Here is a 13,586-nt window from a genome sequence, read left to right on the forward strand (position 1 = left end):
AAAAAATCTAAATAATCAGAAGGTTGAACGAACAGAACACCACAAATCTCCCTGGTCTCTGGGAAAGAAACACTTCCCTAAACCCCTCCCTCTACTGGAGCTCATGCACTTCTTTGTTATAGCATGCATGTGATGCACTATCCTATTGGATTAAATCATTTACTCATGATAAGTAGGATCATACATTCAGCTTAAGTAGGCTGATCTGTGTCTGTACTGTATTGTGCTTCTCTTTGGTAAAAGTACAGTACTGAAATTAAATCGTACAAACTGTTTCAAAATAGGATTTTCTTTGCAGAAGCAGGAGATCAGTGTTCCAGCATTGTAGTTGTACATGATAGTGGTCAAGTAGGTAGTTTGTGTGCCGAGCTAGTTATAAAGAATCAATATTATATCAAGGAGGGTTAAGTTTCGAGATAAGACAGCTCTCAACCACTCTCGCTACTCATCATAAGTCTGTAGGAAGCTGATAGGTTAAAATAAATTGTATTCCTCAAGGAGTGGGTCTTCTTACCTCTCTATACCAAGGGAATGGGAGACAAGGCGATCAATACAAGGCTGTTGTGTAGTAGTCCTATATCCAGTTATTAACAGCTGATTCTGCCCTCTCCAGGCAGGCCACATATTTTAACACCATAATTACAGACTTTTAAACAATAGCTGATGAGAGGGCCATAACTAAAACACCCACTTTGATACATTTAATTTAAAACATAACATTATCTCAGACAGGGAATGATTAGTGAATTATATTCACACAACTCTTACAACAGTGTATTGTTAGTAAGACATGAAACCTCAAAAGTGACATTTGTAATTTAATTATATATAGGCTAATGTTAGTTACACTCAGTTTGATTGTTTGGGAAAACAACTTATCAACCCAGTAAAATGGCTCCATAAGCCAACTGAAACATCAGCTGTGGGAGGTCGCTGAAACTGAAGTAACGCTTCCAACACCTTCTGTGGCATTCTAGCGGTCGCCTATCACATTCGGCTGCAGGGCTTCTCATAATGGACTAGAGGCGGAGGCTTCTAAAGAATAGCAGCTGCGGGCAAGGAAGACCAAGAACCCGCTCCACGGAACGACCATCGCAATGAGATTCGCCGTCGGTCTGGGAATAGGAACATTACTTTTACGCAATAACTAGATTGTTATGCACGAAAACAGAGATAGGGATTCGATCACGGCCCCGTGGCATCTTTTTGGGAACCTGAACCGGACTCTTGCTATCTTCATTTTTTTTGTTTTACTTTCCCCCTCCTCCGCTCAGCTTCATGAGAAATAGAAGACGAGGAGGATAAAGGCAATGAGCAACACTTTTCCAGCCAGGACTTTCTTATCCATGTGTAGACCTCCAAAATAAAGTACAATACTCAATGCGTGGGGAAAAAAACAGAAATGGAAGTGGAGTAAATTAAAAGAAAGGACTTGTGATAACAATGGGACTTAAACTTAAAGACGCGTTGGGGAAAAGGTAGGCTACAATAAAAACGAATGGCACAAATACATTTACAAAAGTGTGGCGGGTAAAAACAGAACAAAACCAACCAGAAGGGAGAGAAATGTTCTCCACGTAGTAATGTCCATCACTGTTGTATGGTGGACCGTGCGGAAAGACAGGTGGATAGGAAGCAAAGTATAGTGTAATTATCAAATCCATCCCTCATTTCCATATCTAGTGTGGGTCAGCTGGACCTTAGCCAATCCCCCATCGAAAGCCACCAAGAGTCATCAAGCATTATCCTCCATCATAATTACACCGACATGCGCAATCTGCACATGGGTAAGTAACACCAGCTAATAGGTTATCCCTTATTTCACAGACCCGACTCTCTCTGACGGGTTTTATTTGTTAGATGCTGATGTATCCGCCAAAGGCAACAAGAGCAACTAGCAGAGAACTGACAACATGTCCCGCCGCAAGCAAGCGAAGCCACAACATCTCAAATTGGACGAAGAAGCGTTGCAAACTGACGTCGCCACAGAACATGGTACGTGAGATTCACACACACTTTTATCCAACAAAAAAAAAGCATTAAAAAAAGTTATCATATGCATATTTGATTGCCAGACTATACTAGGCTACAGCAGGCCTATTTAGCTTGAATAGTTATTAATTAACATCTTATTATAATCCTTCCTAACCATTCATATATTATTATAACCCTTTGCCTTATATATATTTTTTTTTATTAGAGTCAGGGACTTAAAAAAAACGATTTTATTATTTCCTTTACTTCCCAAGTTGTCACAAAAATTCAGGACTACTGTGAATGGGAGCAGATGTTCAACGGTCTTTATCCTGCACCTCAGTGTGATATGTCTTATTCAATATAAGAAAGTGTTATAAATAAATGGTCGTTTATAGCCTGGATAAATAATACACATTAGCATAAATACATTAAAAAGCCCTCGGATATGATAAGATAACTCCGGATAGATTATTGTCTGATCGATATCAAAGCACACTTTCATGAGCTATGCGTGCAATTTTGCCCACAGGTAATGGTAGAAATGTGTCCTGAGAGATGTGTAGCCTATCTATAGGCTATATCCTTTCGATGTGAAGGAATATTGAAACAGTTTGGCCCTACATGTACATAAAAAATGTATTGTTGTTATTACATTTATCATGAAGTCATATGACATTATTTTGACCCATTTATAAAAAGGAAGTAGTTTCAAAGAGGATCCACGTCAGCTCCCTGTCTGTGTATATTATACTTTAGTGTAACTGTATAATGTTAATGAAAAACTATGTCATAAAAATGTTTTATTGTCACACATATGGTAAGCAACTATGGTACAATTGACATATGATTTACAACAGGAGTTATAAGTCTAGAATGAGAGTTCAGTTTTGGATTATGGAAGTGTCCAAGATAATTAGGGCAGGTCCACTAGCCTACTTCGTTTTTTGAAAGAGGTTGGCTTTATAGGCTATTTTAGTTTTTTTATTAGACTATATTGATCTTCAGGTGTGGAAAAGAAAACGTATATGTCATATAATTTTTCAGATTCTACTGCAATTGAAAGTGTGCACAAACTGGTTAAATCAATATAGTATATATATAATAGTATATATAGTATAGTATATATATATATATATAACATATAGTGACGTAAAATCTACATGGAAAATACATTGTATTTGAAAAAAAGCATAAAAGTAAGCTGTTGTTTTGAGGGTGAAATTTAAACCACAGGATGTCATCATGGTAACCAAATATTAACATAGACAAACCTAGTATAAAATATGTTGAATTTGTACCTTTAAAACAATGTCAGATCTTCAACATTATTTCCACTATCAGAAAAAAAAACAATAGGCTGGGCAGCACCTCCTACTGGAGAATTGATCTATCTACAGCTACCCTCTGATCTCCCACCAAAGGTTCTAAACAAGCCCTGCTGAGCTATGATATTTGTCACCGACTATGACCAATGTGCTATGGAGAGAATGATTGTTGAGAGATCTCCACTTAAAAATGAAATAGATTTTCTGTTGCTATCAATGTCATTCCAAAGGGTTAGTTTAATAGAGCAAACAAAATGTGACCATACTTTATCACTCACATCATCAATTATGCTATTTAGGCCTATATAGCATTTGCAAAATTGTCAACAGCTATTGTTTCAATTCACCCAGGATTCAACCAAAAACAATCATCAATACAGAGGCTTCGGGTTTCAAGCTCGGGTTGATTTCAAATGTAATGATATTTAGTGATGTTCAATTGTGTTTGGTTGTCAACGCAACCAAATATCAACATTTGAAGGCCATGTATGTTCTAATTAGATAGTTCTGTGCCACTGACTTCGTTCCAGTTTGTCTACAAATGAATAATGTATATGTTGGAATCACATCTCCATCTCATCCAAAAAGTTAAACAATAGGACTGTGATTTTAAATAGTTGAAAGCGTAGTGATAGACATTTGGGTGGCAACTAAACCAAAAGTCTGATATTGTTTTAACAATGGAATTTGGTTGTGCTATTAGATGGTTGAAAGCGTAGTGATAACACAATGGAAATTCAACTAACTTTTGGCTGTCTTTTTGAGTGGAGGAATATAGGTTGTAATCTCATTGATCAATGTCCCCTACAAATATTACCAAATTATCCATGTTGAAATGACGTGGTGTGCCCAGTGGGAGGCTAATGGTCAGAAAATGTTTCCCTGATTAGATTCATATTTTACAGATACAGTAGCCTATATGTATAAAATATGAATATCAACAAAAATGTAGTATTTATCCCGTTAATCTATTCAATCCATTCAAGACAAGAAATTGCATTGTTTAAATATTTATCTGAGCCACACTCAAACATGACTATTTTAATTGAGTTCTATTTGAGACAACATATTTTATGCTTTCTACACATTTCCTAAATAGTCTTAAAGTATTGTTTTCCCATTTTCCATAGATACAAATTCTAGATGACAGTTTCTGTTTTGTTTAAGATATTCGTCATTTGTACCAATGCTATTCCCTCCCTCCAAATCAAAGGCTAAATGTTTTTAAAGTTTTCTGGACAGCACATAAGTGTAGGCCAATATTGTTCTCATATGGCTGATGGATATATGAACTTAAATAAATATATTTTACAGTAATAGCACATTTATTATTATGATAATATATTGTATATTTCATGGTAACATTAATTTGTGATAATTAATATGTTTTAGAAGTGTTATGGTGTTAAACGGGTTGTAATAGGGTTTGGCACAATGATTAAATCAGAATCATCAGAATCTTGCTCAGAGGTCCTTAAACTCAAAATGATTAATTACTATCAGGTTTATTACATTATCTGCACGGTATTTATTTTAGTAATTCTTTTAAAATATTTCCCTCCACCTCAGTCAAATATTGTGTAGGATTTATCCGTTATTCAATGTTAGGCAACCCATCAGGCCATTTTTTTTCTAGGGTCTTCGTGCTTGGCCTGTATTGTTGACAAATGTGGCAGATTAGTAGGATGAAAAGGTGGGATTGCATTGAGTGCCAACAAGGCTCTTCTTTGTCCCTTCCCCCACCAGGCAGGGGGTGTGTTCTGAGATGAGCTTTGATTGAGCCTGCTGATTTAACCTTTGTCCACCTCACCCTACAAGGGGCAAGTGCTGCATGTCAGAATCATAATGCAATTAGTACATCTGTGCCATTGACCTCTGACGCATGTATTGCTGTGTAAACTGATCCCTCACTCTGATCTGTTTGTTTTCATATCAAAATATCAATTGCTGTGAATGATTTTGCTCTCCACTGTAAACAAACAATACAAATATATTTTGGCCATCCTTTGTTCCTGTGTTTGGATAGTGCATTGTGTCATTTATTTCCCGTCAGAGTCATCATATATCCACCTAGATTGTCAAAGGTTTTTCTGTTTTTGTTGTTGAGGTAGCTTTCTGATACAGCAACAACTTTCCCTTTATTAACTATGAAGAATGATAGTATTTGAATTATCAATTAGAAAAATATTTGTAATATTTTTTAGAAAATCCAACTCTAGCTAATCATGGCATCGTTGTCTTACTTCTGTTTGCTAAGTAACTTACCATTGGTGATCTTGAGGCCACCCACTTAGATGAGCCAATGACACTGATTCTCTACTGAAATGTTTTGTATGCTGTTTAGGTTATTAAATCAAAACAAATAATATTGTATTTGTCACATGCGCCGAATCCAAGAGGTGTAGACCTTACCGTGAAATGCTTACTTACAAGTCCTTAACCAACAATGCAGTTAAAATATGTACAGATGAACTAAATTTAAAAAATAAAAGAGCAACAATAAAATAACAATAACGAGGCTATATACATGGTGTACCGGTAACGAGTCAATGTACAGGGGTACAGGTAAGTCGTGGTAATATGTAAAGTGATTATTCATAGATAATAGATCATATATTTTTTTAAAGGGTGGGGTCAATGCAAATAGTCCGGGTTAGCCATTTGATTAGCTGTTCAGCAGTCATATGACTTGGGGGTAGAAGCTGTTAAGAAGCCTTTTGGACCTAGACTTGTCGCTCCGGTACAGCTTGCCGTGCGGTAGCAGAGAGAACAGTCTATGACTAGGGTGGCTGGAGTCTGGCAATTTTTAGGGCCTTCCTCTAACACTGCCTGGTATGGAGATCCTGGATGGCAGGAAGCAAGGACTATGATAGTTTGTTGGTGATGTGGACACCAAGGAACTTGAAGCTCTCAACCTGCTCCACTACAGCCCCGTCGATGAGAATGGGAGTGTGCTCGGCCCTCCTTTTCCTGTAGTCCACGATCAATTATTATTGAACTTGGTGTGACAATAAATTAGTGCAGAAATGTGTGCTATTTTCTAGGTTTTAAACAACTAATTGACCAACATCGGTTCAATTATTTTTATTCGCCTTCGTTTATTTTTTTCCTGTGAGCTCAATGCTCACATTGGCAGTTTCTCTAAAGATAAATCAGATCAATCCTAAACTGTGTCATGTAGTAGGGAGTTGTAGTTTCCAACAGGCTAATATTCTACATAGTTGCGAGTTGGAAACAAGGTTATTTAACTACAATGCCCATAATCCATTGCACACCTACTTGTCCAGTCTGTGTGTTTCTTTTACGCCTGGCACGTTAGGTTAGTGTGGTCCAGACACTGACAGTGAGAGAAGAATGTGCGATCAAGAGGGATTAGAGAGCAGTTGTTTCGCTGGTATCTCTACCTGAAAATATCTAAGGTATCTGAAAATACATGATATGATTGTTAGTTGGTATTCAGCAGTCATAAAAGTGTGTCTTATTTACTTTGAAGAACTACTAAATACTGATTTGTCAGACAGCATAGGCAGCAGATCTATAGAGATGAGATGATGACTCCGAATGAAATAATAAAGTCTTCAAATAAAACAAATGTAATAAACACAACTGAAATATTTTATGAAAGTCAAGTAATGTGAACAAATTATGGTTAATAAGAGATAAGCAGTAACTACCATCATGGGACTTTTATTAATTATTTTATTATGTGTTGTTACAGCATTGCACTCTCATGATGCATAGTGCGTTTAATGTTAAAAAACGAAACAATAGGAACTGAAATTGATAACCGTTTTTTTTAAATTATCAAACTGAAACCGAACTGACTTCAAAAAGCACTCATCACTAATCCCTCAGAACTACAATTTATTTACCACACAGTATGCCAGACATTGTTGGACATGCGCGCGCACACACACACACACACACACACACACACACACACACACACACACACACACACACACACACACACACACACACACACACACACACACACACACACACACACACACATTATCGAAGCTGCTTTGTGTATGCGCTGTCACAATGGCCCTGTTTTTCAACCAGTGCCACGAAGGCACTCAAAAAGAGTAAGAAACACGTTTTTAAGCACCCCCCCAAAAATGTTTTTGCTACAATGTTTAGTTTTTTAACAAACAGTGATCAAAAAAACATGTCAATTTTATTTATTTGTTGTACTGAAAAGACTAAACCTTGGATAGATCACAGCACTCATGTTTCGATGATAAGTTTAAGCCATATCTCCATTCTATCTTATTCAATAGAAGGGTAAACATGCACAGTTATCCCTTTTTTTCTGATTTTATAGATTTATAGACTGAATTTATTCATCACACAATGCCCATTGAAAAGTTGTTTCAATGCACATTGAAAAGCAACTTGGGTGTATGTGCAATAAAAGAAAGGTTGAAAATGGAACCCTATGGGCGCTGGTCAAAAGTGCACTATATAGGAAATAGGATGCCATTTTGGATGCACATAAAGTATTGTTTCGCTGGAACTTCCCAGCATTACCCAGCTGGCATGCTCATCAGCCAGCCTCCTAACAACACACAGCTTTAACAGATGCCATGGCGATTTCCCTGTCAACTGCATTGATTTGAGGGCATTTATGAGAAGCTTAATGTCTAAAAGAATTAAGCTCTCTAGACTTTTTACAGTTACTGCAGCTGCTAGAATATCACTGAGGATACTGAACAAGAGGCCATGAGATTGTAGGAACGTCTGTTTATTCCTTATATAATTTACATCAACATAGCTGTAGCTATTGCATGTCCAAGATCTAGATAAATATCATGTTAAAATATAATGTTTTGTGTGTGCAAGGGAGGTATTTGCAGCCAGGAATTAAAAAAAAATGGTTTGCCATGTGCTTATAGCTGGATTGTGTAGCTAGGTATTAGTGAAGTTATTTAATATCAACATCAGACCAATAAATACATCTTTTAATGATCTACATTGATAACATGTTAAACTAATTATTACTTTCAAATAGAAGCAGCATTATAGATGAATAATTTAAAAGGTTCCTATAGAATTTATTAAATGAAGATCAATTATTGGGATTTTCCTGTTTTGTTCTTTAAATTACTACACTATAAATATAATCTCACATGAATTCACAGAATGTAGTAATTCGAATGAACTATGAAATATTATTTGGAAATATTGCTGTTTTATGAACTTGTTTTCAGCTTGTTTACAGAAGGTCATTTTGTAAACAATTTCACAAAGATAATGGTGCATTTTTCCCAGGCATGCTCTAATAGACAGTGATTCGTTTGTTTGACAGAGCCAAGCGTTGTGGAATAGCATTTGAAATTCCTGCTGCGGAAATTAGAGTGGTTGATTGCAATAGGGAATGAGCCATTCAAAGACCCAATTTGTACTCAACGGACATGGCACTTTAACTGTATGAATGCATTGGGAATCAATAATCAATACATTTCATTAAGTTTCAGTATGCACAATTGGTAGGTCACATAATTTGATTGATTAACCAAATCAAATTAGCAGCTGCATACAAGGAGATTGAATTGAGTAGAAACTGGGTCTAATATGATGCAATTAATCTACACATTTAGAATGAAGACTATAGATTTCGTTTATCGTTGAAAATGTTTACTCTTGCTGTAGTTGTAGGGTTATAGTCTGTCATCCTAGTTATATTAACTAACAATTATTTTCTTCTCCCCCTGTTTTCCATGCAGCTCTATTGGAGGGAATGGATGAGGAGGAGCGCCGCAGTGGCATTGAGGAAACCCATGTGTGTAGAAACATTGCTGAGTACTTCACCTGGGCCGAACTGTATGAGCACCAGAGAAGCTGCACAGAGGACCTTCCTCAGGTCCTCATTGTGAAGGAAGATGAGAGGATCCCTGAACCTGAGGGGTCCCCAGCTGGATACTCTCCAACCCTCAGCCTGGCCATTCTTAGCCTGGCCCACAGGGACTCAGAAGACATGGAGTCAGCGGACAGGGGCCTTGAACTGGTGGAGCCTATGAATTATATTGATAATGAGAGCACAGATATGTTAGAGGAGATGAACATGGGTGAGAAGGAGGATGAATCCATGGAGGTGGAGCAGCAGCACCACAACAAATATAAGTCATCTAGCCCCCAGAATCCCCCAGATATAACTGAGTTGGCTATCCCTTCAGCTCAGTCGTCCTCTGTGACTAGCAGCATGCCCAGTACGAACGTAACGCTGGAGATCCTCCACGGTACCCGGGTGGCTGTTGCCCAGTTCTCCCAGAGCCTCCACAGTAGTGGAGCAGGAGGGAAGGCGGCCACAGCGGCCATCCCAGTGATCCTAGAGCACCTGCTGGCTTTGCAGCAGCAACAGGTCCACCAGTTGCAGCTTATTGAGCAGATCCGTAGCCAGGTGGCCTTCATGAACAGACAGCCCACACAAACAGCACTAAACCCAGTCTCCAGGGCCCTATCATTGGCACCAAACCCTTTCCCCTCCCAAGGCCTCATCGCTCCCCCTGTCCTACCACTGTCTGGGACCATACCCTCTGCTGTTAATGGGCAAGCGTCTGTGTCTTCGGCATCTGTGCTTGAAAGGTCCCACACACTCTCCAAACAAACTTCATATGGACAGGCCCACATGAGAGACGCTAGATGTACCTCAGCTCCCTCTGACAACTCTGCCCCTCCCCCTACTAGCTGCAACAATATTTCCTCATTACATCCTCCATGCATGGGTTCATACTCACACACAAGCAGTAGCTGTACTCAGACCCTGACCTCGTCCAGCCCACTCTCCATGCAGGACCAGAGCAACAGTCTCCTCAGCTCACCATCCAGCCTGACGTTTCTACCTCAGAGCCCCCCCAGCAGTGTCATCTTCCCCAACCCCCTGGCCAGCATCGCAGCCACGACTAATGCCCTCGACCCCCTCTCCGCCCTGATGAAGCACCACCGGAATGGCAAGCTGCCCAGTGTGTCCATGTTCGACACCAAGCCCAGCCCCGAGGAGCCCTTTTTCAAGCATAAGTGCAGGTTCTGCGCCAAAGTGTTTGGCAGCGACAGCGCGCTGCAGATCCACCTGCGCTCTCACACTGGGGAGAGGCCCTTCAAGTGCAACCTCTGCGGCAATCGCTTCTCCACTAAAGGGAACCTGAAAGTCCACTTCCAGAGACACAAAGAAAAGTATCCCCGTGTTCAGATGAACCCTTATCCAGTGCCGGAATATTTAGACAATGTGCCAACGAGCTCTGGCATTCCCTATGGCATGTCATTCCCTCCTGAAAAAACAGGAGCCACTTGGCTGGATAGCAAGCCTGTTTCAGTGACGGTACCCACCTCTATGGGCATTCAGCTTCCCTTCACTCTCACTACTATGGGAAGCTCAAGTGGAACTCTAAGTGTCACACCACCCATCAAATCTCCTTTTAGGCCTTCCCCAGCCTTAAGTGAATGTGTGTCTTTGTCGCTGAACACTACAGGCAATGAAACTAGTGTTCCCACAGCTTTAGAGTCTCCACAGTCTAATCAGGAGGGGGAATCCTCCCATGTCTTGAAAGCAGAGGAAATTCATCTGTCCCAGAACTGGATGACTAGACCCAGGGTGAGTCCACTTACTGTGGCAACAAGTAAAGCCATGACTATTACCACATCCACACCTGAGCCCAGTGCTCGGACTTCCAACTTTTCACCACTTTCCCTGGCCTCTGACCCGTTCGAAACAAAGTTTCCATTCGGTGGCCTCCTGGACTCTATGCAAACGTCAGAGACCTCAAAGCTCCAGCAGCTGGTGGAGAACATAGACAAGAAGATAACAGACCCCAACCAGTGTATCCTCTGTCACCGCGTGCTCAGCTGCCAAAGCGCGCTGAAGATGCACTACCGTATCCACACTGGGGAGAGGCCCTTTAAATGTAAGGTGTGTGGCAGGGCTTTCACCACCAAAGGAAACCTGAATACACACATTGGTGTCCACAGAGCAAACCCTCCTCTCCGGGTTCAACATTCATGCCCCATCTGCCAGAAGAAGTTCACCAACGCTGTAGTTCTACAGCAGCACATCCGCATGCATATGGGGGGTCAGATCTCAAACTCACCCTTAATGGACTGCCTACAGGACCTCGACAATGATCTCTCCTTCCACGAGAAGAACTTTGACAGCCTGAATAACTATGACAATGACCTCATGTATGACAACTCCATGGGGGAGGAAGAGGATGATGATGATGAAGAAGAAGAGGTAGAAAATATGAAGGGGGGTGTTGATACCCTTAATCCCCTAAGCTCTGTCTCTAGTTCTCCTCCCAACTCTGATGCTGTTGTCTTCAGCATAGCTGCACTGGAGAACCAAATGAAAATGATAGACTCCACCATGAACCTAAACCACTCCTTTGGGCTAAAGTCAATGATGAATGGTTTTATGGACAGTGAGCGCCGTGCTGCTATCCACTCCTCTATAGTGGGAGAAGGACAGAATCACAATGCAGCCGGCAGCCCAACCGTGTCTGAATCGTCCACCTGTATGCATGTACCAGTGTCACCTGCGCAAAGCAATTCTGAGGTCCACCTCTGCAATTCCCCATCTGGGAAGCACAGTGGAGAGTCCCAAGAGATCACAGCCTCAGTGAAGAGTGAGCAATTTGATTCGCCCACCTCAACTCCGGTACAGGAAAATGGAGTGACTTTGGATCTGAGAGGGTTGCAACCTAACAGGCAGTGTGTGAAACAGGAGAGTCCTTACAGTACGCTGTTCCTGAGTAAAGAACGTGGTAAGATAACAATATCAACTGATAATACCTGTTGTAGAGTAGGTGTAATAACAATGTAAAAAGGTGTTCCCTTTTTAAATGCTCTTTATCACTACAACTGTTGAAAATGTTGTTTTCCCCCTTCACTATCTAGCAAATGTCGATCTTATTAAGTTATCCCCACAACTGATTAAAACTCTAAACATCCCTTTATCTAATTGTTTTAGGTTCCAGCCAAAGCATTCCTAGCCTGATTACCAGCATTGCGCCAAGGATGATCAAATCTGAAATGAATGGGCACCATCGACCAATGAACTTCAACGAGGGGCTGCATCATCCATTCAGCCTCCAGGTCCCTGCTGCTCCTCCATCTCTGGTGAGCCCAGGAATCACCTCTCTGCTTGGGCCACCTCAACTTCGACGGACCCCGAAGCAACACAACTGCCATGCGTGTGGAAAGAACTTCTCCTCAGCCAGCGCTCTACAGATCCATGAGCGGACCCACACAGGGGAGAAACCTTTCGGTTGCTCCATCTGTGGCAGGGCATTCACAACTAAAGGAAACCTGAAGGTACTACACATTTTAATGGGATTATAATGACTGTATGTTCTCCCCAAACACTCTTAAGACTCAGTACCTGCGGTTCAAACTATTTCAGCATATTTTTAGCTTAGCTAATAGCTATGACTAATGTTCATGTATTTGGGTTTTATGTCCTCCATCCCCTCTCCCCCATTTCTCTTTAGGTACACATGGGCACTCATATGTGGAACAATGCACCAGCCAGAAGAGGCAGGCGTCTGTCGGTGGAGAACCCCTTGGCCTTGCTGGGTGGGGAAGCTGCCATGAAGTTCGGAGAGATGTTTCAGAAGGACCTGACGGAACGGGCCATGAACGTGGATCCAGGATTCTGGAACCGCTACGCATCAGCTATAACCAACGGCCTAGCCATGAAGAAGAATGAGATCTCAGTGATCCAGAATGGGGGGATTCTACAGCTTTATCCCATGACGGCAGGCATGGACAGAGTCAGCACTGGGGGTAGCCCACCAATGACCAGTCTTGGAAAGACAGCCATGGACCTTGGAATTAACCGACCCGACACTTTTCTATGTTAATTGGTGACAGTAAAGAGATTGAGATCAATTTAAATAAATTGAATGGCAGATTAATAAAATATATAGATTATACAAACAATGTAGAGAATAAATGATTGATTTATTTGTAAAAACAAGTTGACTATGTATTATATAGAGATAAAAAATGTTTTATTAATTCACAGACCTACAGTATTTCATTCTTTTTTTATTGAATTGTCCATATGCAAATGTTGGTTTTGCCCACACAAACAGGTTGTTTCACTTCGTCCATGGTGCTTACTATAGACACACACTCTATTACTCTAAAAAGGGAAAATGTGATATAGAAATGCAAAGAGGTGAATCTGTCGGTTACTCACTGCTGCTAGTTGGTGCAAAGCACAAATGTCTTTATAACGAGGCCTCACATGTAGGCCTGCAGCATTTCAAATTGAAGAATTTG

At 40.5% G+C, this 13,586-nt stretch overlaps 1 protein-coding gene across 1 annotated transcript; it reads left to right on the plus strand.

The window, feature by feature from the left end:
• Positions 1-972: 972 nt before the first annotated feature.
• Positions 973-13,327, plus strand: sall3b (spalt-like transcription factor 3b). Its single transcript, XM_042295734.1, has 5 exons — positions 973-1,787; positions 1,861-1,995; positions 9,035-12,064; positions 12,271-12,614; positions 12,791-13,327. Exons 2-5 carry the CDS (start codon positions 1,914-1,916, stop codon positions 13,160-13,162), a joined length of 3,828 nt encoding a protein of 1,275 aa, XP_042151668.1. The 5' UTR covers positions 973-1,787; positions 1,861-1,913; the 3' UTR covers positions 13,163-13,327.
• The last annotated feature ends 259 nt before the right edge of the window (positions 13,328-13,586 follow it).

The sequence above is a fragment of the Oncorhynchus tshawytscha genome, linkage group LG13 (genome assembly GCF_018296145.1).
Source record: "Oncorhynchus tshawytscha isolate Ot180627B linkage group LG13, Otsh_v2.0, whole genome shotgun sequence".
Taxonomy (NCBI): Eukaryota; Metazoa; Chordata; class Actinopteri; order Salmoniformes; family Salmonidae; genus Oncorhynchus; species Oncorhynchus tshawytscha.

Excerpts from the sequence above, each read along its gene's own strand:
- sall3b (XM_042295734.1), top strand. The coding sequence starts at position 1,914 with ATGTCCCGCCGCAAGCAAGCGAAGCCACAACATCTCAAATTGGACGAA. Across the intron at positions 1,996-9,034 it reads TGACGTCGCCACAGAACATG|CTCTATTGGAGGGAATGGAT; the intron begins GTACGTGAGATT and ends TTTTCCATGCAG. Across the intron at positions 12,065-12,270 it reads GTTCCTGAGTAAAGAACGTG|GTTCCAGCCAAAGCATTCCT; the intron begins GTAAGATAACAA and ends TAATTGTTTTAG.